The 25,510-nt window shown below is 45.6% G+C and overlaps 1 protein-coding gene and 1 long non-coding RNA gene across 5 annotated transcripts in view; one reads left to right on the top strand and one right to left on the bottom strand.

The window, feature by feature from the left end:
- Nucleotides 1-3,063, bottom strand: part of LOC116573990 — a 43,412-nt gene extending 40,349 nt beyond the window's left edge. For all 3 annotated transcript variants that reach the window (XR_004279095.1, XR_004279093.1, XR_004279094.1), the window contains exon 1: nt 2,583-3,063. This is a non-coding gene — a long non-coding RNA (uncharacterized LOC116573990). The remainder of the gene's footprint in view (nt 1-2,582) is intronic.
- A 16,917-nt stretch (nt 3,064-19,980) lies between these two features.
- GPR12 (G protein-coupled receptor 12) lies at nt 19,981-25,011 on the top strand. 2 transcript variants are annotated; one of them, XM_032315194.1, is made up of 3 exons: nt 19,981-20,206; nt 20,446-20,602; nt 21,333-25,011. In XM_032315194.1, exon 3 carries the CDS (start codon nt 21,348-21,350, stop codon nt 22,350-22,352), a length of 1,005 nt encoding a protein of 334 aa, XP_032171085.1. In that variant the 5' UTR covers nt 19,981-20,206; nt 20,446-20,602; nt 21,333-21,347; the 3' UTR covers nt 22,353-25,011. The 2 variants fall into 2 exon arrangements, with proteins under 2 accessions (XP_032171085.1, XP_032171084.1); XM_032315193.1 differs by lacking the exon at nt 19,981-20,206 and having other exon boundaries at nt 20,369-20,602.
- The last annotated feature ends 499 nt before the right edge of the window (nt 25,012-25,510 follow it).

Here is a 25,510-nt window from a genome sequence, read left to right as displayed (position 1 = left end):
CTGATAACACCTACAGCCTCTTGGCTAAAAACCTCTCCTGGGCAGGATCCTTTAGGATGACATGGGCCCCATTTCCCTCTGTGGGGACGTTTCTTGCCCTGCCATCTGTCCTGGGTGGCCAGCTCCCATGGGTGTCTTCTCTCCCCTCTCTTGGCTGGTTACAGTCTCCCTGCTCAGGTGTACCCCACACATCCAGGGACACCCAATACACTCTCTCCAGAACTGTCTGCTCTGGTAGCAGCATGGGCCAGGCCTGAGTGTTGTCTCCCCAGCTCAATGAGCATTTGGCAACAAAGTGAGCTGCTGAGAGCTAACCTCAGTCTCTGTGAAGCCTTCTGTGGAGGCTCCCTCAACCTCCCTGTGGCCTGAGGTAGCAGGGAAGGCGGGCAGAGGAAGCGCTCTCTCCACTCAGCTCTGTCGTGGAGCAGAGCCCCCACTGTACTCTGTGTCCAGGAGTTCCTTCCGAAGACTTCTTCTCAGGGAAACTCCAGCCTCCTCATCAAGCCTGCGGTTGGCAGTTGTTGGATTGACCTGGTCCTATTTTAACTGCATCGACGAGTCTAGAACTTTCCTTCAGAACCAAGAGCTCTCGGCATTCCTTTCCCTCAGCTAGAAACTTGAGCATGGGTCCTGCGACAAGCGATGTGCTGGTTTGTCATCTGAAATTGATGTAGACAGCAGAGACTGTGCTGAAGCCCGATGACTGTGTGTGTGGAGCCTCTGTTGGGCGATGCTCTAAGTTGGCTTCAGGTGTTTGCCGGGGGTCATAAACAGCAACCAGCAGGTGCGTGCGTACTCGGCGCTTATCTTTTGCTCTGTTGGGCTTCGTCATTTTTTTGTCTCACCGGAAGTCAGAAAGTCATTGGTCTTCCCTTCTCTCTCCCACCCTCCACCTCCTTACCCTCTACTTTGTTTTCATCCTGACAGGAAGGACTCACCTGGCCTCCAGCTGTCAGCTCCAGATGTACGTGTGTGCATGCTCACACCCAGGCCTGCGCCCTACGCTGCAAACTGCACCTGTGCAGCGGGGCGGAGGGGACCCCAGTTTGTCCCTGCGGGGCCACACACTGACGGACCCCGGGGCTCAGCTCCGTTTCCTTTGTCATTCCCCTTGTTCCACACTTCGGCTCGGTTCTCCGTGCCACAGGAAAATAACATGCCTCTGAACCCTTTTCATCCAGAAAACAAGCAAAGGAGTGCATCTAATTATCACTAGGTTGTTTCATTTCCCAAGGAGAGAACCATGCAGATAAAATAACATGCTGAAAGCAATCTGAGGTCCTCCTTTTCGGTCATTTTCGGTAGCTATGTTTTTTTCTGCCTCTTGGGTATGCTGAACAGATCCACAGCCTCTCACTCAAAACCTTCAAGGCCGAATGTGTTTCAGGCTTCAGAAATGTTCAGTTTGGGAGAAGGTAATATAGTGCAAATATCGTATTTTATGTCACAGCCCCAGGGGCTAGGATAGTACCTCATGTTAATGAGTTAAACTCATTAACAGTTCTGTGGCAAAGACTCTGAACAGTCACCCTACAAAGAATGAAGAAAGATCTTATTTTGCCTCAGACCATTTTAGGTCAGGTTTTCCACAAAATGAGAGGAAGAAAGAAAAAAAAAAAAAACCCTCAGTTTTTGGACTTTGGGATTGTAGAGAATGCGTCATGAACTTGTATTCCCAATTGTTTCGTCTTGTCCCATAAAAATCAGTTGCTAAATCTTCTTTTTCCCTTCTGCTTATGTCTTCCTTTGTTCATGTTATTGGTCTGATGTCGGAATTTTCCCCTTGTCCTCCCCCAGTCTTATCATTCTTAAGTACCTCAGGTCTAACCACCAAACTAGTTTTCACTTGAGAATCCGGTAGTTGCAATCTCCTTTGTGCACAGAGAATATTCTGGCACAGAGACAAGTGGCCTGGACTTGGTTTGAAGGCTTCTTAGAAAATAGATTTCTGTCTTAACACAGCTTCGCAGCCACAACCTGAGCGACTTACTAAAAAATATAGGGCCTCGGGGTTTGATGAGCTAACACTAAAATTCCAGGTGCTGCTGCCGCCTCATCCCTCATTTATTGGTTAAATCAATGAGGGATTAGCCAACGGTTCCTAAGCAACCGATCTCATAAGGCTGCATGAGAGCTCCGTTCCGGTTGCAGACGACTTTCTGAAGGAGCTTGAAGTTACATACCCTCCTCTGTTTACACCAGGAGAGAAAATCTTCAGAACACCATCCCTCAGGATGTCATCGGATATTTCCAACAACAGGTGTCCATCTTATACTACTCTGGTGTCCTCAGCGGTGGGCCGTGGCTCCAGGCCTCAGGCAATTCACTCAGAAATTAGTAATCTCTTTGTGCAACCAAATAAACAGCATTATTCACAAGAGTCAAAGTGGGGAAGCAACCCAGGTGTCCACTGACACGTGAGCAGATCAACCAAACATGGTATATGCATGCAATCGAACATTACTCAGCCCGAAAGAGGAAGGAAGTTCCGACCCCGCTAAGACATGAATGAACCTGGAGGACATGATGCTAAGTGAAATACGCAAGTCCTAGAAAGACAAAGAGCATATGGTTCCTCTTACATGGGGTATCCAAAGTTGTCGATTCCCGAAGACAGCAATTCCAATGGTGGCCGCCAGGGGCAGGCGGGAGCAGGGAGCAGGAGCTGTGGCTGAATCGGGATGGAGTTTCAGCTTTGCAAGATGGGAGAGTTCAGAGATGCCCTGCACAAGAGGAATATACTTCACACTAGTGAACTGCACACTCAAAGAAGGTTCAGATGGTAAAACTTATGTGTATCTTACCATAGTTAAAAATAAAAACGAAAACGAGCTCCTAAAACAAAAAAAGGCGAGGGGTGGAAAATCTGACACGTTACAACATAATGAGCCTTGGGGACATATAAATAAGCCAGACCCCAAAGGACTAATACTGTATGGTTCCACTCACAAGAGGAACCCTGAGCAGTCACATTCCCAGAGACAAAGAGTAAAACTGGCCGCCAGGGGCCAGGGAGGGGACAAGGAAATAATAGGGAGCTGTGGTTTCATGGGTGCGGGGTTTCTATTCAGAAGATGAAGGGGTTCTGGAAGTGGGCGGGGAGGGACAGCCTCCCAACAAAGTGAGTACTCACGCTGCTCCTGAACCACACACTTACAAACTGATAAAATGGCCCATGTTGGATTCTGTATTTCTACCACAGTAAGCAAAGAATGGCTAATGCAAACGAAGATAGCTCCTGGGTGGCAGAAATGCTTTCTGCTTCAGGTACTAATGGGAGACCCAAATGACAGAACCAGGGGTTCACATACACCTAAAGTTAAAAATCAAGAAGAAGAACAACAACAACAAATGGGAGCAATCCCCTCCACGAAGAAAACCTTCAAAACAGGCTCATCCAGTTTGCTTTTGTGTGTAAACATTCTGAATTTACAGCAGGAATGACTTTGAAAGAGGGACACCAAGTGAATCTCAGCTGTAAGAAAACTAGGACAGTTATCATTTATAGAAACAGGTGCAACTGGTTTTCTTTGGGATTTTTTTTTTCTTTAGGGTTTTTATTTCCCCCCCTCCACTCTCTTCATGATAAATAAAAGCAGGCACCATTGTCAAATGAACCAGGGGGTCTTTGGTCACAGCTGTTGGCAAATTGTTAAATTCCATGAAGGTCAAGTTTCTCTCAAATGCCTGTGCACCCTGATTTCTTGGCCCTATTGATACCTCTGGCCCCAGCGTCGGCATCCACTCCATTGTTGTGCACAGGAGTGAGGGTTCACAATGCACACAATTATTCCTTGGTGGAGTCTCCGCTGGGTCAAATGCAACTGTCAAACCCTTTCCACCTTTTCCGACGCTGTTTCTCAACCTTGGCCCCACAGAATCACCTGGGAGATTTTTAAAACCCGAATGCCCAGGCCTGCCCTTCAGTCGAACAAAATCAGAATCCCTGGGGCTGAGATCCACAGTGGAGATCACTGTTTTACAGTAACTCTATAATCCTTTATACGGTATCTGTGAAAGTAATAACACCACATGGGTTTTCACCTTAAAAATATGTCCTCTGGGGGCGCCTGGGTGGCTCAGTGGGTTAAAGCCTCTGGCTTCAGCTCAGGTCATGATCTCAGGGTCCTGGGATCGAGCCCCGCATCGGGCTCTCTGCTTAGCGGGGAGCCTGCTTCCTGCCTGCCTCTCTGCCTACTTGTGATCTCTCTCTCTCTGTCAAATAAAAAAAATAACAAAATACTTTTTTAAAAAAATGTCCTCTGTTTTCTGTCTTCTCTTGTGCTCTTTCCTTTGAAAATCCCACCAGTAATACTATGAGAAGCTCATATCCCACTCCCACTTCTCAAAATAATTGGTTGAATTATAAACTAATAATTGGCTTCCACTAGACATATATTTACTTAGCACCTACTATTCTAGACCCTGGGGATATATTGGTGAACAGACAACTTGCTGGCCTTCCTGGGATATCACTTTCTAGAGGAGGCAGATGTACCCCTTTTGGCCAGAACATTCATCCTTTCCAGCTGGCTGCCCATGACCCCCGGTTGAGTTCTTCTTGGGGAGCTGCCTCCTGGAAGGCCAGCCTGCAGCCAGTGATTGGTCCCTGAAGAGTAGTGTGCAAAGACCAGGTCTTCTCCCCTCGATCTGGGGCAATCCGGAGCCATCCAGAACTTCCCCTTGGGATTGACGGAGGTTTCTGGTAGAACTGAACCTCAGGGCTCCCTCTGTCCAGGCCTCCTTTCCTTGCCCCAACCTTGCATGTGTTGATTCCAATAACTGTCCAACATGCAAACCCCCATCTTAGATAGTTTCCCAGGAAACTCACCCCAAGTCTGGAATGGACATTAGGACACCAGTAGTGGAGGTGGGCAAGGTGGAGTGGTTGCAGGTGTCTGTTGGAGGTAGAGCTGTGGATTCAATGTGAGCTGTAAGGAAAAGAGGAAGCAGGGGTGCTTCCTGGGTTTGGGGCCCAAGCAGGTGATGCTCATGCTATTTTCTGATTCTCTGGGGGAGAAAACCTGGTGACAGAAATTTTGGTGTGTTCCAAAATAAGGGCTTCCAACTATACTTTGTAAATTAGTAAAGGTTCCCTTAGTAATGTTATTCATTTTTTGTGTTCTAAGCAGTTTAGGTATATTGGACACCTTAGCTCATTAATTTTCACAGCAGCCCTACCAGGTAGGTATTGTTTCCATGTTCCTGAAAGCCCTCAGATTCCACCTCTCACCATATGCTTCCTCCAGCTCCAGTCAATAGGCTGCCTTGACTTTCTCCCCTTCTTGGCATGCACCTTATGCTCTGTGACCTGAGTGGACTCTGGCCCTTTGTATGTGCTATCCTCCACATAGAACCTTTTCCCCCCACTGCCACCTCCACCCCTCTGGATCACCTTCTTCAGGGATGGCCTCAAAAAATCACTTCCTCAAAGTGGTTTCTCTTGTCCTCCCTATGTTAATCGATTAGGTTTTCCTGGTTTCAAAGAATCTTAAAATATTTTTTATTGATGGGCACCTGGGTGGCTCAGTGGGTTGAGCTGCTGCCCTCAGCTCAGGTCATGATCTCGGGGTCCTGGGATCGAGCCCCGCATCAGGTTCTCTGCTCAGCAGGGAGCCTGCTTCCCTCTCTCTCTCTGCCTGCCTCTCTGCCTGCTTGTGATCTCTGCCTGTCAAATAAATAAATAAATAAAATCTTTTAAAAAAATGTTTTTTATTGATTAACTCTATAGTATTACTTTATTGAATAAGCCTATGATATTGAATATTTCCATTTTATTAACCCTATAATATTTCTTTGATGATTCACTCCAATTATAATTAAATAACTATTTGTACAATGTATCTCTTTTCCCATATATACATATATATATATATATTTTTTTTTAACTTGACAGAGAGAGAGAGAAATCACAAGTAGGCAGAGGCAGGCAGAGAGAGAGAGGGGAGGAAGCAGGCTCCCTGCGGAGCAGAGAGCCCAATGCGGGGCTTGATCCCAGGACCCTGGGATCATGACCTGAGCCGAAAGCAGAGGCTTTAACCCACTGAGCCACCCAGGCACCCTCCCATATATTTTTAACTCCATGAAAGCAGGTACTGTTTTGCTCTGCTCTTTCCCCTAGCACAATTCCTGGCACCTGTTAGGCTCTCAAGAAATATTTGTCGGATGAATGATGGAAATATTGAGACTTGATGAGATTACAAAAGTTTCCAAGGTTGTCAGTTTGTGGTAGAGCTGAGATGTGAACTCAGGTATGTTTTACTCCAAAGGTCAAAATACATCATAATTTGCTGAGCTAAGTTGGGGAGGCTAACCCATCTAACTGGTCAATAATGTGAGTTTGAGCCCCACATTGGGTGTAGAGATAACCTAAATTAAAAAAAAAAATAGAAGCGATAAACAAAATGTGGTATATCTATGTAAGAATGCTTCCCCAAAACTAGATTAAAACATGAGTCCCTCTAACTCCTAGGCTTCATTGGGACCTCTCCCAGAGCAGCAGGGTAATAGTAATACTCCCTCCACTCAGGCAATTCTGAAACAGATTCAAGTTCACATGTGTACTCAACATAAGGCTAAAGAATGGGGGTGGGACGGGTTGGGGTAGGGGGACAGGAAGCCATGAAAATGAATAGTCAACTAGAATTCTCAGAAAATGAGATGGGAGTGTTCTAATAGATACAATCATTCCTAATTGACAAAAATATCCACCAGAAAACCTCTTTTATTTCAAACCTCACAATAAATCTTTTTAAAACGGGTTAGTCCATGGGGGCACCTGGGTGGCTCAGTCGGTTAAGCACCTGCCTTTGGCTCAGATGACGATCCCAGGGTCCTGGGATTGAGCATGTGTTGGGCTCTCTGCTCATTGGGAAGTCTTCTCCCTCTGCACCTTCCCCTGCTCAGGCGCTCTCTTTCTCTCTCACTATCTATCCCTCTCTCAAATAAATAAATATAACCTTTTAAAAAATAATATAAAATGGGTTAGCCCACTTTCCTGCAAAAATAAATACTATTTGCTAAACAAAATCCAATTTTTTAGTAAGGATAGAATCTCGTGGGGACCCGAGGAGACAGCTCTGCTTTAATGGTAACTTGGAGAAAGCCAGGCACATAGCAGAGAACACCCTGGGTCAGTGAGCTCAGGACAAATTCTGCTTTTTCCTAAGACTCAGCTGGTGAGTGGGAGCAGGACGATTATTCCATGTGGACCTGTGTGTCTTTGTCTGAGAAATGATGATAATGGATTTAATTTAAGTAATCTCTGCACTCAATGTGGGGCTTGAACGCATGACCTTGAGATCATGAGTCACATGCTCTACTGGCTGAGCCAGCCAGACACCCCTTGGGGAAGTATTCTTGAGCTCTCGTACATATTAGCTTAATCCAGGTATTATTTTCTAAGAAATTCTGTTCACTGATTTCATGATCCACTAATGGATTGCAAGGGCGATTTGAAAACCCCCACCCTTGCCCCAGATTAGTGATTCTCAACAAAGAACTGGCTGAGTATGGATAAACCTTTAAAATGCACAGGGATTTATTTATTTTGAAAACTAAAGGTCATGTTATCTTTGTCATTTGACTCATTCTTCAAAAAGCTCAGTGAAAAACCCCACTTTCTCATTGAGAATTCTAGAGTGGCAGCCATTCTGGTTGGTTGAGGTTAATTTAAAACTTCCCCTTCCTTTAGGTACCATAGAATTTACATCAGGAGTAATGAGGGATCAGCACTCAGTAGTACATAATCAAGCCAAAGGCGTGTGCAGTGAAGAGAATGCAGAGGGGAATGAGGAATGAATCCTTTCCTCTTCTGTGACTTAAGGCAGTTGAAGTGGTGGTCTCCATGATTCCTTCCAGTTGCAATATTCTAGGAGTAAATTGCTGTGCCTACAACCCTTAGGTCTGAAATGACCTGGCATTTTCAAAGGGTCTGGAACCTCATGGGTGTCAGCAGAGAAAGGTGAAAACGTTCTGCTCTTTCAGGAGCAGGAGGTGAGACCTCCTGACTTCTTTACACCCATCCTGGACAATGAACCCTCCTATCAGTCCAGGGTTACCAGAAATATGGGTGACTCAAGGGCTGGGCTGAACCACAGAAAGACAGCAGAGACCTTGCCTTTGAGACCTTCAAACAAGTGTATTATGTGAAAATCTGTCAGCTCATTTTTTTTTTTTTTTTTTTTTTGTATCTTGGGGTCCTAAACAAGCATCAGTGTGCTGGGGTAGAAAATCAAGCTCCCTAGCCCAGATCACACCCCAGAATGTCAGCTGTGCCTAGCACCTCCCCAAACCTGGAAAGGCATTGCTGCTCTTATGAACTGGAAAGTTTAAGACTCACACAAAAGGATGAGGGCTAGCTTATCCCCGGGTTAGGTTAGGGTCCCTTGGCTCCCAGTCCAATCCTTGGGTACTTATCCTTGTGCCTGAATGGAAGGAAATTCTCAGAAATGAAAAAACAGTATCTTACTATGAAGTAACTAGTAAGTAGTAAGAGGACTAGTAAGTACTCAAACTTCATGAGAACCTATCCCGTGCCAGGCTCTGCTCTAAGAGTTTCATGTGCATTAATTAATTCAATTTTAAAATACAAACCCTATGAAACTGATACCATTTTTATCCCTGTTTCCAAGCTAAGTAGACTCAGGGTGGTAGATGGGGTTTTTTCACTCCCTCCAGGCCCAGGGGTACTTTCAAAGTCCAAATTAGGGAGCATGGAGCTAACTGTGTCTTGCTGAACAAAACCAAGATGGCCTTTGCCTGCGCTTCTCTGAGTCATGGATAAATAAGTTAGAGAAGGAAATGAATTCAATTGAGCTAATTCAAATTTCATGCCATTTAATTTTAATGGGAAGAATATTAGCCCATAAATAACACTTTTAAAGAGTTGGAATATGAATATGTACAATTCATTGTTGGGCTGAAGATATTATTTCAACATCATTTAATCTGATTCATCTCAGGGGAAATGAAGGAGACATTTTTAGTGGCCGCAGAGGTAGTTGACTGAAATTCTAATAAATCTGACAATGGATGAATAAAGCATTGTCCCATGACCAAAGACCAGAGCTGAAGCACCTCAGAAGCATCTGGGGGCTCAGCTCAAGGCAGATATGTGACCCCTTCTCTTTTCCATGCTTAACGTTCCCAAGAGTCAGGGGGAGCAGTTATGATGCTGATAACAGCAGGTGACTGCTGAAATTGCTGCCTGCTCTTCTTTCTCCCTCACTACTGTGAGCCCTGTGATGGAAGTCATGGCCTTGAGGGTCTTTTAGCCCTCTTGAGGAGCTTCTAGCTCAATGCCTTTGAAGGAATTATTTTCTTAAGTATTTATTTATTTATTTATTTTAGAGTGAGGAGGGGGATGGGCAGAGGGAGAGAGAATCTGAAGCTGACTCTGGGTTGAGCGTGGAGCCTGACTTGGGGCTTGATCTCCCAACCTTGAGATCATGACCTGAGCTGAAATCAAGAGTTGGACACCCAAGCAACTGAGCTACCCAGGCTCCTCTGAATGAATTATCAATGCTGATGGCTAGTGCTGCCCAGTGCAGACCCTGACCTCTTCCCTCAGATACATTCCTCAACCTAAAAGGACTTTGGTGTCCTGTGGGTCTATCCCAACCGCACCCTGCTCATCCAGCAACAGTCATAAAATAAACAAACTACATGCATTTCTGACTTTCACCAACCCCATAACAGCATTTCCAGGTAAATTCTGGGAATGTTCAAGAACATTCCAAGGGAGATAAAGAAAGGTTTCCGTGAGAAGAAAGCTTATAAAACTCTGGGTTAGATTCAAAGAAATGTTTCTTTATGGAGGATTTCTTACAGCCTTTGATATGCTACCAAGTGCTATGATATTCCTAGGAGGGCATGCAGGATTCAGCTTTTCTTAGTTTAGGATTCTTCAGAAGCAGACCCTGAGACAAATATTTAGTATAAGTAATTTATTTTGGATCTATTCCTAGGAAACACATAGGGGTGAAGTTAGACAAGAAAGAGAAAACTGCAATAAGCAGGTTTTTAAAAGCTCATTACCTGTCATGGACTGAACGTTTGTACCCCCCTCAAAATTCATGATTTGAAGCCCCAGCCCTCAGTGTGGATGAATCTGGAGATAGAGCCTTCATAGTGTAATTAAGGCTAAATGAGGTCATAAGGGTGAGGCCCTGGTCCAATAGGATTTGTGTCCTTGTAAGAAGAGACACAGAGAGCTTTCTCACTCTTTTCACTTCCATATGTGTCCCAAAGAAAGGCCTTGTGAGGACTTAGTGAGAAAACAGCCATCTGCAAGCCAGAAAGAGGATTCTCATCAGAACCCGAACTCAGCAGGAACATTAAACTTGGATTTCCAGCTTCTAGAACTGTGAGAAAATAAACTTGTGTTTCAGTCACCCAGGCTGTGGCATTTCGCTCTGGTGAAATTTCCACAATTTCCCAGCTGACTAAGGCATTCCCACTGTGAGTGTCTGGAGCTTAGACCTTCCAAGAGTCAGAGGAAAACATGCACCAGGGACATGGTTAAACCACAGGGAAACAAGTCACAGAGCTTGACTTTGAAATCTCCCAACAAGAAGGCGACCCAGAGCAAGCTCTCTGTGCTGGAGGAGTCCCTGACAAACCTGAAATGGAGTGAACAACACAACCACAGCCATTTACCCATCATCCCAGCTGTGGTGGCTTCTTCAGTCTGAGGAGATTATGGCGACTGAGTTACCTGAGACCCAAGGAGGAGGGAGCTGGGGTATGTATATCCCAATCCTTGTCAGTCATCTGTAGATGGCCGCTCCAAGGCCATACACTTCCTGGCACTTCCAATCTGCAGTGCAGGTGGCAAAGTAGGCGTTAGACCAAAGAAAGTTCTCAGGTTAGAGATGTAGGTACTGCTTGCTGGGAGTTGGCTAGTGGGCCTGAGGGGCAAGGAGGCATGTCTAGACACCAACAGCACCTGGTTTATTTTCCAAGCATGTACTAGTACCATGTGTAATAGTTAGGCTCCTTGACACCAATCAGAAAGCTCTGCTCTAGACCAATTTCAAACTCTTTGGAAAAACTTGTTTTCCTGTCAGAATCTGTCCTCTGCTTAGACTCATCTGTATTAGTCTGCCTGAGCTGTCATGACAAAGTACCCCAGGCTGGGTGGCTGAAACAACAGTAGTTTATTTTCTCATGGTTCTGGAGGCTAGATGTCCGAGATCAAGGTGTCAGTGGGGCTGGTTTCTTCTGTGACCTCTCTCCTTGGCTAGTAGGTAGCCATCTTCTCGCTGTCTTCTCTCTTTCTGTGTGCATCTGTGCTCTAGTCTCCTTCTCTTGTAAGTAGCCCAGTCAGATTGTGAGACCCACCTTCATGACCTCACTTGAACTTAATCAACTCTTTAAAGACCCTGTCTCCAAATACAGTCATGTTCTGAAGTACTGGATGTTAGAACTACAACATATGAATTTTAGAGGGACACAATCCAACCCATAGCACCATCCTTCCCCCACTGGCATCAAGGAAAGTCACTTGAAAAAGACCAAAGGCCTCTGAAAACAGCCAGACTTGCCTCAAACCTGATCCCATAGATGGGCATGGCTGAAAGAACACATCACTGTGAAGGGGCATTTCTCAGTCAGCTGAGGCCCATCCAATAGGCCACGGAGAGGCTTGCTTGGTCATCAGACAGTTATGTCCCCAATACATTGGGAAGACCTGCCCTGCAGTGGGATACAAGATCTCAGTCCAACCTTGCAACATCCAAGTCTCCTAACTTCTCCTCCCAATTCCGTGATCCATTTGTTGGACGTAAGGCCCTTCCACACACCAGGCCACCCACTAGGCACCAGAGAAACAACAAGGAACCAAATGGAGGAGGTAGTATTGTGGGGAGGGAAGAGATAAACAAGAGGGAAAGAAAGACAATGCCTAGCATATCAGCGGTCATCAGCGCGAAGGAAAGAAATAAACTAGGAGGAGGACCACTGTGGTGTGTTGGGGGCCCACAATGTGGACAGAGGGCTGAGCCTCACTGAAATGTGGCATTTGAGGGAAGACCTGAAGGAGGCAGGGGTGAGTGGTGGGGCACTGGGGAAGAGCTTGGTGCTGGCAGGAAGGACAGTGACATGAGGGCTGGATGGTTAAGGACAGCATGAGGACCTGGCTTCACTCTGGGTGATCGGGGGCCCCATTGAGGGCTTTGGTGAGGAGGAACATGACTTTACAGAGGTGCATGAAGAACAGGCTGCAAGAGTGAGAACACAGGTGGGAAACCAGCTGCAAAGCCCTTGGCAAAATCCAGGAAAGGGATGACAGTCATTTGGATGAATTCATCTCCTGAAACATTTCTCTATTTATTTTTTTAAAGATTTTATTAATTTATTTATTTGACAGAGAGAGAGATTACAAGTAGGCAGAGAGGCAGGTAAAGAGAGAGAGAGAGGAGGAAGCAGGCTCCCTGCTGAGCAGAGAGTCCGATGCCAGACTGGATCACAGGACCCTGAGATCATGACCTGAGCCTAAGGCAGAGGCTTAACCCACTGAGCCACCCAGGCACCCTCTCAGTCTTTTAAAAAAAATAGACAATTTTTTAAAGGTGTTTTAGGTCCACTGCAAAATTGATCCAAAAGTTCCCATATACCCCTCCCCACCACATGCACACGGCGTCCCTATTACCAACATCCCTCACCATAGCGGTCCATTCGTTACCATCCATGAACCTGCACTGACACGTCATTAACACTTAAAGTCCGTAATAGACATTAGCATTCACTCTTGGTGTTGTACATTCTGTGGGTTTGGACAATAGCATGTATCCCGCATTGCAGGGTCACGCAGAGTAGTTCCACTGCCCTAAAAATCTTCAGGGCTTCCACGATTCATCCCTCCCTCCCCCAAAACCTCAGCAACCACTGATCTACCTATCGTCCCCCATAATTTGCCTTTTCCTGAATGTCATATGGCTGCATGTAGCTTTTTCACACTGATTTCTTTCACTGAGTGACAAGCAGTGTAAATTTCCCCCTTGTCTTTTTGTGGCCTGGGAGATTTCTTTCTTTTTTTTTTTTTTAAGAGCTAAATAATATTCCACTGTCTGGATGTACGCAGTTTAGTTATCTTGTCACCTACTGAAGGACATCTCACTTGCCTCGGAGTTTTGACACTTAGGGATTCTGGGAGTATTCTGAAGGGAGGATCAACAGGATTTCCTGACAGGTTGAGGAGGGGTTGTGGGCGATGACTCCAAGGAGGCTGCCCCGGTATCTGGCAGGGCAGCTAAAAGAGAGGAATCACCCAAATCCTCGCTCACACAGGGGACAGGGAGGTGACATACACTGCCAATGGCCACAGCAGTGATCATAACTCTGGTGTGCAGACCCTCAGCTTTGTGCCAGGCTGGGATAAGTGTACTATGTGCTTTATCTCGCATCACACAGCCCTAGGAGGTAGATGCTATAAACCTTCTCATTTTACAAATAGATGAGTGGCTTATTTGCTCAAGGTCAAGCAGGTCTGTGCACACTTGGCTCCCGAGACAGTAAATATTTATTATACGATAGCTGACATTTAATGCAATTGCATCAGTCTAGTTAAGGTAGATCTCCCCAAACCACGGTACATTCACAGAAAAATTAATGTCACCATGGAAGCCTTCGTGGGAGGCAGCTAGCTGACCATTTCACTGATGACAACCCAGAACACGGTGGCAGGGACTGAGTCCTTCTCATTTCCATAAAGTGAAGAGTTTGTGACACAGGTTGGGTGTTCCCTAAACACAGGCTATGAGTTTGGAGAGGTGAAGAATGTTCCTGAGTGCCTAAGAGAAAACTGTGTTTATCTGGAAACCTTACCTGTACATTTTCCCTGTGGACAGAAAGTATTAAAACTCTTCCAGGATTTCTTTGAGTAGATACAAAACCATCATGTCTATCAGTGGTTTTCAAGAGCCATCTTCTGACCAGTCTGGGCTGTGATATTTCCACCCATCTGAAAAATGGGTGTTCTGCAAAAATTGAACCATGCAGGGAGCTTTCATTAAACCAGATGTATTTCACTTAAAGCACTCTCTTGTTGTTCGAGATTCATCTTTATGTGTATGTATTTGTGTGTGTGTGTGCTCAAAATGTCCATTTAATATAAGATAATAATAAAGTTTCCTTGCTGAAATGAACTTATTCCAGCAAAACAAAAGTTTGGAAACCCCATTTTGTCACGGATGCTGCTGGTGGTGAAATTGACCAACCCAAGGAATCCAAAGTGCTGCCGATCTTCTTCCATAATTGACATAAACTCAGTCGACTGCAAAGCAGTCAGAAATGTGAGCCTCCAATGCAGAACGATCAAGAGTTAGGACAAGTCAATTTTGTTGCCAGGCAAAACATGCGTTAATTACCCACCACACATTACCCTGAGCTAGGCAGGCCTCATGCAGAGACACCAACTCAGAACGAATCATTCTCCTTCACTGTTACCGAGACCGCTGCCGAAGCTGCCCTAGTCATGCAGGGTCACACCTGTGTACACACCTTACAGAAGTCAGCCTGTAAATTTAGCAGCCGCAACTTGTTTGTGCTGTTGAGGGAATCACATAGAGGGGAAGATACAGTACATTCTACATAAGCTGAGAGCGGGGTGTTGAGTCAGCACCCTGGGACCTGGTTATTTCTTCCTCTCTTCCTGTCCCTTCTCCTGTTTCTTTCACCAGCATTTTTAAGCCAGCATTTCAAGAACCACAGGATTAGGGACATGCCAAACAATCATGTTTTGGCTAAGATGTATTGATTATAATTGGCTCCCTGGGCCTCCTAACATAGTAAAAGAAAAATTGGAAACCAAGTAGCATATCAGCGAAATACACTGTTTTTCTACTTCTAGCTACCCTCCGAGGATCTTTCCATTACCTCTTTTAAAGAAAGAAGGAGCATTCTGTAGGAGCGTGCCAGCATTTTAAAACCACATTAGAAGAAAAGGCTGCATCTTTGCTCACAGCATACATTTCCTCCAAACCTCCTAGGGAAGTCCATCAGATACAATGAAATGTAGGTCGCAAGAAAAGAGAGAGGCTGAGAACACATGATTCATGAGGCATCGAGGGGTAGGTCCCCTAGGAACGCTTCTTTGCAAAGAAAGTGCGTGTTGTCAAGCTTGTCTGCCAAGACGTTTAACTCTTGAGCTCAAATACAAAGCATTTACGTTGTGTGAACAGTGCTCGCTCTTTAATGATTCAAAAAAATCAATACCAAGCCTGATCACTCCATTTCTCTCCTTGAGTTCCTGTGCAAACAGAGCCAGAGTGTCAAGGCCCAAGAAAAGAACTTTCCAGGACCTCTAGTGGTGCATGACACCGTTGAGTCAGTGACATGGCACTGTTTGTTCCTGGCTACAAGGTCCAACTCAGGGTTGGCGGTCCTTATTACAAGGCTGGAGGAGAGAAATCTCTCTTCAGTCTATAGCCTGAATGGGTTGCCCCATGAACACCTCCTCTTTATACCTAAATAGTAGCCCTCTACTGGCTTGAGTGTTAAAATTTAGATTAAATTTTAATCTAAAATTTAATTGATTTAATTGATTAAAATTGAGTGTTAAAATTTAGACCTTAAGGCGTCCTCTAGTGATTTAATGAGTCCCCAAAAACATGTCTCAGGTTCAGCCTCCCTCTCATCCCATGACCATCTATCTTAGGAGGAAATGCTGGCCTTGCCCCTGGGGGGGGTGGGGGCCTGGCACAGACACCGTGCCCAGCTCCTGACCCTCCACGCTTCTGATGTCGCAACTGAGAGAATGTCTCAGGATTCTACCAAGAGGTGCAGACTCACCTCCTCCCCACCCCATGACCAACATTTGCGCCCATGTTACTAAGTGAAAGAAGCTAGTTCAGAAGATAGTATGGTAGGGTTCCAGCTACATGACATTCTGGAAAAGGCAAACCACAGATAGTGTAAAAAGATCAGTGATGGACAGGGATTCAGGGAAGTGAGAGGGAGGGACAGGTACAGCAAAGGACATTTTCAGGACTGCTCTGTATGATGCTATGATGATGGAGACATGCCATTACGAATTTGCTAAAACTCGCAGAATGTACAACACTATAAGTGAATACTAATGGAGACGACAGACTTAAGTTAGTCACGGTGTGTATCAAAAAAAACAAAAACAGGGGTGCCTGGGTGGCTCAGTGGGTTAAAGCCTCTGCCTTCGGCTCGGGTCATGGTCCCAGGGTCCTGGGATCGAGCCCCACATGGGGCTCTCTGCTCAGCGGGGAGCCTGCTTCCTCCTCTCTCTCTCTGCCTGCCTCTCTGCCTACTTGTGATCTCTGTCTGTCAAATAAATAAGTAAAATCTTTAAAAAACAAAAAACAAAAAACAAACAAAAAAAACCCGCTAAATTTATTTTGGAGGTAAGAAGTCAAAAGTGGGTCCTTACAACTGTGTTCTTTCTAGACCTCCAGAGAGGATTCATTCCATTGCTCCTTCCAGCTCCCAGAGGCTGTCTACACCCTTTGGCTCCTGGGTCCTTTCCTCTGTCTTCAAAAAATATCTTTCAAATGGACATTTGTGGGACCCCTGGGTGGCTCAGTTGCTTAAGTGTTTGACTATCAATAATGTCTACTTAGATCTTGGTCTCAGGGTCATGAGTTCAAGCCCTGTGTTGGGCTCCACGCTGGGTGTGGAGCCTACTTTAAAAAAAGCGGGGGAGAAGTTTGTGATTATATTTAGGGTTCACCTGGATAATCCAGAGTAATCTGCCCATCTGGAGATGCTTAATCACTTCCACGTTACAAAATCCCTTTTGCCATATAAGGTAATGCTCACAGATTCCAGGGGGCAGAACATGGCTATCTTTGGGGACCGCTGTTCAGCTCCCATAGGGACAGAGAGGCAGCAGGAGGTCCTGCAGGAAAGGCTAGTGCAGGAGACGGAGGGTCGATGGACATCTGAGGGTGAATAGGAAGTGACCCTGCCTGGCCACTTACATCATAAGACACAGAGACGACCGACCAGTGACTCAAAACCCAAAGAACATTTAAAACGATTTCTCCATACAATAATGAGTATAAAGTACTTCTGAAAGTAATTCCTCGAGTTACTCTGGGAAAAAAAAAAAAAAAAACTCCAACAAATGCATTAAAAATGTATATTATCAAAAAAAAAAGTTCATAGTGTCTCTCTCTGGATTTGAGAGTACAGATAATTTTACTTTTTAGTTTTAATTGCAGGCAGCAAACTTTCTGCAATGAATATGTATTATTTTATAATCAGAAAAAGACTTCTTTTTTTTAATTAATACAATTCTAAAAACATAAAAATATGTGCAGAAATGAGGCGATGTTACCACTGACAACAGAACTCTTCTTTCTCACACAGAATCTCAGACTGAATATTGTCTTTATGGGGTATGTCCTTCCTTTTGTTACCTCCTTGTTATTCCCATAAAATATGTTCCTCCTCTATTAAAATGGGAAGTTTGGAGGGTCTTATAAAAGGGAAAGGAGGGGTATGTTATGATTTTTTATAGAACCCTCATTGCCCTTAAGTAGCAGTCAGAGTTTGTTTAAATATTAAAATATACTTTGATCCAGCCTTAGGAACATACCTAATAGAAATGCACACATATCTGCATTAAATGACATGTACAGGGGTGCCTGGATGGCTCAGTGGGTTAAGCCTCTGCCTTCAACTCAGGTAATGATCTCAAAGTCCTGGGATCGAGCCCTGCATTGGGCTCTCTGCTCAGCAGGGAGCCTGCTTCCCCCTTGCTCTCTGCCTGCCTCTCTGCCTACTTGTGATCTCTGTCAAATAAATAAATAAAATCTTAAAAAAAAAAATAAATGACATGTACCAAGATGTTCAACATGGTTTTCTTCACGATAGCCAAAACCAGACAGCAACACAAAGTGACCAGTAGGAGAATGGATTAAGAAATTATGGCACAGTATGTGATAAATACTACAGAGCAAGGAAAACAAATCAACTCCTAATCCGCATAACAGATCAATAAATCTCACAGAAATAATGTTGAGTGAAAGAAGTCAGACACAGCAGCATACATACTGTGTGATTCCCTTTATGGAGTGTTCAAAAACAGGTAAATCCAATCTACGGCATTAAACTTGAGCACAGTGGTTTCCTTTTCCTAGTGGGGATAATAACAGAAGTGGAGGCAGAAGGACTGCTTTGGGGCAGTAGTGATATTCTATTTCTCAGGATGGTTAGAGATGGCATCAATAAATTCATTTGGCATCCCTGCCTCAACCTGTACATTTGTGAAACATGCAGTTCCTACATGTAGACTGTACTGTAAAAAAATCTTGCTGTAAGTTAGAGAAAGAAATAAAAATTAAACTTTAATTTGAAGTCTGTTTTATTCTCAGGTGTGATATAAGTCTTGGAATGAGGTACAGGTCATCTTGGTTGCAATTAGCACAACAGTTAATCAAATACATAGAAACTGACGCGCCGTCATTAACACAGGCAGTGGAGAAACTGACCAGCAACATTTGGACAAAGACACCACGTCCTCCATACAGCCCTGGCTCCATTTATGACTTGCTCCAGCTGGTAATCTGGGATAGCCCCACAATCTGTAAATTCATTCGCAAGGAAGAGCCAGGAAATGTGGGTACAGCGTCCAATTTAGCAAAGATCTTGTGTGCATTTATGATGGGCACAGAGCCTTTCTCACAGAAAACAGTAATTGTTAGTATGGGTTGTGAAAATGCCAGGTTGTGATTAAGGTTTCTGGCCAAAGCTACATTTAAAAAAAAAAGGCAACAAAAAGGTAAATGATGAAAAGACAGGAAACCTCACCTACTGAAGGCATCTGCTCCAGTGTCCTATGATGGAGGGTGGAGGAACTGAGAATGCAGCCTTGCAGACCACTGTCCAAATGTTGCTGGTCAGGAAGTGGGAAGCCAGAGGACCTCTGCAGCTTGGAATCTGGTGGGCAGATCAGGAGGGTTTGCATGGGTCTATGCATCTGTCCCCACCACACATCCAGGCCTGTGAGTAAAAGATCACATCATACTGAATATGTGCTCCAGCAATTAGCATGGTTCTTGGCAGGTACAGGTGTCTGATGCCTCCCCACCAGGTACAAGAACCTCGCTTTTCAAAGTGTAGACCATGGACAAGGAGCGGGATCTCTGGGACAGAGGTTTGGAAAGGCAGGCTGGGCCCCACCCCGGAACTACTGATCTGTAGTTGAGAACTGGCCTGCAGGGGGTGGCAGGAGCTCCTGGATGGAAGGAAATGGGACAAGAGAAGTCAAGGGTTGATGAATCTTCAGGGCTGGGGTGAGAAATGACCATGAGCATCAGGGGGAGGTAGGATGGCCAGAGGTTGATACCGCAGTAGGAAGGGTTCTGTGTTCTGTGGCCCATCTCTACTCATACAGGACCCATTCTGTGATCGTGGAGAAAGGCAGTCAGGAAAACCTTCACTACTGAAAAGAAAAACCCCAACATCATGCCTTGTTTTCTCCCATCCTTAAGCTGGAGATCATTCTTAAACTTAAGATCTCCTAGGTGCCCTAGGTTTTGTATCCAGAGGAGACATGAGCTCATAACAGCAGACGGCTTATCAGTTTCTTAATCTTAGAACCTACTGAAGCGTTAAAATGAAAAAATAAATTAACATTGCTCCTTCAGTACTTAAATGAATGGGTTTTGGCCAGCATCTGCAGGATGCTTCTGCAGAAACTCAGTAAATGATTTCCATTTCAATACACAGCTCAAGGAGCACTTAATAAGTCCAGTTTGATGATAATGATGATTCACATAACAGCACCTTAAATGCAGTTAAGCAAATGTTCCAGGGGAACAGTAATAACGAGCCAGATCTATAAGACACACCTAAGGAAAGGAACCCCTTGGGGATCACGATGCGGTGTGGTCAATGGCAATTCTAAAATAGCTGGCCAATCATTTTGTTGCGTTAAAGATCAACACCCCCCGCCCCCACTTGCTCACCCTGCATCCCTGCTGCTAATCCCGGACGCCACCCTAAGCAGTTCTTTTGGCTATGGATGTGGCAGTGTAGGGAAAGTCTTGGAGAATCAGGTCGCTAGAGACTGGGACTCCCCAGGGAGACCTCAGGAATGAAATAGGTCATCGGGTTCTCAGGCGGTGAGCCTCTGCCCCCGCCCCAGTGCAAGCCCCAGACCGCCAGCTGGGGTGGGACGCAGGGTCGCAGGCTGGGAGCGCGAGGGTGCAGATCTCCGCCTCCAGAAGGGGTGGGGGACTCTAGCTGCTCGCGGTCCGCCCTCGCCGGCCGGTGCGCCCCGACCTGTGGGGGCGCGCGCCGGCCTCCCGGGGCTCTCGCGGGCGGGCAGCCGGGCGCGCACGGGCGGGCTGGCGCGGGGGCGGGGGCGCGCGCGCGGGGAGCGTGTGGGCCGGGTGGGCGGGCTGGCGGGCGCGCGGCGGGGAGAACCGGGCACGAGAGCCGATCCCGCCGCTCACCTGCCGCCCGCAGCTCACCTGGCGCCGAGCGCGCGCCCCGCGCCCTCCCGCCCACTCCCGGGCGCGGCCGCCGCCCCTCGCCGCCGCGGGCCCTGGCGCGGACATGCGACACGAGTAGCCCACGCGCTTCGGAAGCACCGGAGGACCCCCCTCGGCCTGGGCGAGCCAAGGTGACCCCCTCGATGACCCCCCGCCCCCGCGCGCCCCCTGTCCGGGCGCCGTGTCTGTCCCCTCACGTCCTCTGCCCGTCCCCGCCGGGGAAGCGGCGGCAGTGCATGCGCGTGTGTCTGTCTGTCTGTCTCCACACCCCCAGTGCACACACCTGCCTTTTGTGACCCTGGCCAGACTGCCCTGTGCACACGGGGGACGTCTGGGACCCCTCTTTGTTCTGGCTGGGGGAGTGTGTGTGTGTGAGTGTGTGCACGCGCGCGAAGGATTGTTTTGGAGTCGGGGCGGGGGGGCTCGATGGAAATAGGCGATTTAAATATTCCATCGAGGATGGCGGCCCCCGGCTCGCGACTTGTCGCTGCGGCGCAGCAGCCCAGATGTCAAACAGTGGTTCTTTTCCAGCATGCAGGATGTGCTTTTCAGATGTGCGTTCCCAGCACTTTAGCAAACAGACCGCCGCGGTTCCGTGTGTGCCTGTCTCACTCGCGCTCGTGTTTTCAAGTCCTATCCTGTGTTGTCCCCAGCGCCAAACGGCATTTGTGGTCGTGGGTTTGAAACCACGGAGACTTTGCCTTTTGTTTTATTCCATAACACTTTATAATTCATGAAGCTCGTGGCGTTTGATGGTAGTGTCTGAGTAGGGGCTGGCTTTCTGTTTATGTGTTTTTTGCATGATCTTGGATTGTCACTCTGCTGTGTCTAAACATTAAAAAGCCTGTCTTTTCGTTGAAGAGGACGGGGGTTAAAATGAATGAAGACCTGAAGGTCAATTTAAGCGGGCTGCCTCGGGATTATTTAGATGCTGGCGCTTCGGAGAACGTCTCGGCGGCCGTCTCCTCCCAGGTTCCTGTTGTAGAGCCGGAGCCAGAGCTCGTTGTCAACCCCTGGGACATTGTCTTGTGTACCTCAGGAACCCTCATCTCCTGTGAAAATGCCATTGTGGTCCTTATCATCTTCCATAACCCCAGCCTGCGAGCACCCATGTTCCTGCTGATAGGCAGCCTGGCTCTTGCAGACTTGCTGGCCGGCATCGGACTCATCATCAATTTTGTTTTTGCCTACCTGCTTCAGTCAGAAGCCACCAAGCTGGTCACAATCGGACTCATTGTCGCCTCTTTCTCTGCCTCTGTCTGCAGCTTGCTGGCTATCACTGTTGACCGCTACCTCTCCCTGTATTACGCTCTGACATACCACTCGGAGAGGACAGTCACATTCACCTATGTCATGCTCATTATGCTCTGGGGGACCTCCATCTGCCTGGGACTGCTGCCTGTCATGGGCTGGAACTGCCTCAGAGACGAGTCCACCTGCAGCGTGGTCAGACCTCTCACCAAGAACAACGCGGCCATCCTCTCCGTCTCCTTCCTCTTCATGTTTGCGCTCATGCTTCAGCTCTACATCCAAATCTGCAAGATTGTGATGAGGCACGCCCACCAGATAGCCCTGCAGCATCACTTCCTGGCCACGTCCCACTACGTGACCACCCGGAAGGGGGTCTCCACCCTGGCCATCATTCTGGGGACCTTTGCTGCTTGCTGGATGCCTTTCACCCTCTATTCCTTGATAGCTGATTACACCTACCCCTCCATCTACACCTACGCCACCCTCCTGCCCGCCACCTACAACTCCATCATCAACCCTGTCATATACGCTTTCAGAAACCAAGAGATCCAGAAAGCCCTCTGTCTTATTTGCTGCGGCTGCATCCCCTCTAGCCTCTCACAGAGAGCACGGTCACCCAGTGATGTGTAGCAGCGTTCCTCCTTAGGAGGGCACCCTGCCCACTCCGTTCTGCATTTACCAAGCACTTCCACTGCCTGGCCAAATGGTTGAGACGCTGTCCTTAACCTTAAATTCTTTCTCTCGGATTCTCTCTCGAGCCACGGGAGCACTTAGCATTGTAGAGGAGTCAAGTGAGTGAAGTGAAAATAATGTCGCCAGTGTTTTCAACCTTAAAAAAAAGAAAAAAAAATGACTGAGTTCTTTGCTCAAGATTGTTTTGTTTCGTTTAGGGGTTTTGTTTTCTGTTTTACTTGGAGTCAGGTTTTTTGTTTTATACTTTACTCAGAGGATTTGGTCATGGGGCGGGGGAAGAAAGTATATGATATGGCCATGATGTTATAAAAAGTAAACTGGTCCTAGAGAGTTTTTACTTGGACTTTAACGTAAAATTGAGCTATGGAGAAAAAGGGAGGAGAAATGACTTTTTCCAGACTTTTTTTTTTTAACGCCAGGGGAGATTTTCAGCACTGCATGTACCTTACTGAATATAAATAATCTCTTTCAAGCCTACACCAATAGTTTACATGATTATGTTTGGAAGAGACCTGGTTTTATTAACATGAACTCAGTAATAAGTTCCAACACAGAAACCGTGAACCCATTCTTACTCGTTCTTTCTTTGCTTTGAGCAATTACTGCTCACAAGAAATACTTTGGTATTTCTATGAATGTTGTAACTTTCTGCATGGTTGCCTGTGTTAGCTCGACCACTAGTTTCAAATGTTGCCACATAAATCCAGAATCAAAAGAGTCCATTTTCCATATAGGTTTTCAATGGGTCTCTAAAGTGAATTATGACATTTGTTTGATCTGCATATGAAGTTCGACTGATTAGACACACCAGTCTAGTCTCCACGTCACAGTCTGATTGTTTTCACGAAGCAAAAGAAAAAATTTAATAACAGCTCTTAAAAGTAGGTTACATTTATTTTAGTATATTCTGAAAAATAAATCGATGTGAAGCTATCACAAAATATGAAAAACATCACTTTCCTGTCTCTCTATATCTAAGAATGTATTACTAGTGATTCTTGATTGAGACAAATAGAATTAAATATTGTAGACCAAATATTTCTGATTCATATTGTCTGTGGTGCAAAGTGCATTTGAGACAGGTGGTCTCCTATTTTAATGATTAAGTTTGTGAGTGCATAACCCGTGTATCTGACTGTGATATATGTTAGCTATATTATGTAAGTTCACAAGCAGAATGACCTTGTGGCTGTTCATGGAAAGCTAACTTTGAATTCCTTTTTCCTCCTTTTCACCAAAAAACAACTTACATGCAATAAAAACTGTATTGCCTGTTTTCAGAGAGCAAAGAGTTAGTCAAGAATTGACACTGAAGAATGAATTTTAAATATATTGCAAAGTCCTTGTGTCTGAGCATCATTTCTCTTAGTACGGACAGATGTTCTGTATGCAGAGACCTTCCCTCCATTTGCCGTGGACGTACAGTTCTGTCTGTACAACCAATGGAAGAATTTCTGGATGGGACATCAACTAAGCCCATTCAGATGGTGGCAAAACCAGTATTTCAGGGTCTGTGGGTGAATCATTTGTCATAATTTAACCTCATTGGTTTGTCCCAAATGTTATGCCCGTGGCGGTCTCAGGAGCTTTCTGGCAACATGCGTGCTGATGCCATCTTTCCAAAGCCCCTTCGTACGTAGCACAAGTGTAACTAAATACCATACTGAAATCTGGGTCTCCTCTCCTAGGTTACTTACGGGAGCACGAGAGGTACTAAAATACTGCAGAAGTGGGAAAGGGTTTTTAATACCTACCACCATACGACCAATCTAATCAACTTGATGCCTTTAAAAAATGTCTTTTAAACATTTGATGGAGTTGGTAGATTGGAAACGATGGGTCTGTTTGTTTTTAATGATATGAAACTTGATAGCATCTCCTTGTGAGCAATGACTAAGGTAAGTTGGTTTGGACATGGACTGGGAAATATCCATACGGAGCTTGTAAAGCAATAAATACTGACTTTGTAGAAATGGTAGTCCATTAGCATATTTGCATAATAGTAAGAACTATAATCGTTATAATATGTACTGCTTTTCACCCTGTGTTGTGTGCCAGACCCCTTTATCTGCTTTGTTGCTGGAGTCACAAGAACACAGTTTTACAGGTAAGAAAATGAAGGCGAAGAGAGGCTAAGAAATTTGTTCAAGGCCACGGAGCTCCAGGGTAGAGTCAGGATCCAAACCTGGGTTGTCCCAAGCTTAGGCTGTCCCCTTCCTGCACAGGCGGCCTGCAATCCCTCCCCTGGAGAGGGGGGCTGAGGCAAATGACTTAGAACATGTTACTGTCACTCAGTTTTAGTTCTACAACGAAGACAAAGCTTCCTGTTTAAAATTACACGTGGTGTGACTGTCGACATGGTTCTGGGTAACAGAAGTTTGTCTTTAACATGCTCTTCACCAAGCATTTCCCTGCTTTGGCGCCAAGGCCCAGGGGGCACAGTGCAATATTGTAGTGCCATAAGATGAGGGCACTCGTTATACAGACTTTTCCTTCATTTATTATTTTAGAATTTCATATTATATACTTAAAATAGTTTATAATGGTCTTACAAATACTAAAGGGTTGCTTTTGACCCCCCTTTTTTTTTTAAGATTTTATTTATTTATTTGACAGAAAGCAAGAGAGAGCACAAGCAGTCAGAACAGCAGAGAGAGAGGGAGAAGCAGACTCCCTGCTAAGCAGGGAGCCCAACGCAGGGCTCCTTGGGATCATGACCTGAGCTGAAGGCAGTCGCTTAATCAACTGAGCCATCCAGGCACCACTTGACCCTGTTTTTAAAACACCTGATTTCAGCTAAGATCTTTTTCAATTCAACTATGATGTGTCCTTACTGTTTACTTTAATTGTGACGATTTGGGCATATTTCTGTGGTTTCCTACAAAACTTCTTTGTTTCTGTGAAGTTAATTATTAGGAAATGTGTACCTGTCTCAACATATACATATACTTTTCTGTGTGTGTATGAATGTATACATATATGAATGCATATATGTGTTCAATAACATTAACTTGGCAAAAAACTAAATGCATTATGGAAAACATTCATATCACCAATAGTCCTAAGCTACCAGATAATCTTACTCCGTATGATAA

Source organism: Mustela erminea, chromosome 15 (genome assembly GCF_009829155.1).
Source record: "Mustela erminea isolate mMusErm1 chromosome 15, mMusErm1.Pri, whole genome shotgun sequence".
Classification (NCBI taxonomy): domain Eukaryota; kingdom Metazoa; phylum Chordata; class Mammalia; order Carnivora; family Mustelidae; genus Mustela; species Mustela erminea.
The sequence above is the reverse complement of the archived record's forward strand: the minus strand, read 5'-3'. Positions and strand labels throughout refer to the sequence as shown.

What these genes read in the sequence shown, in the direction of transcription:
- GPR12 (XM_032315194.1), top strand. Translation starts at nt 21,348, where the DNA reads ATGAATGAAGACCTGAAGGTCAATTTAAGCGGGCTGCCTCGGGATTAT.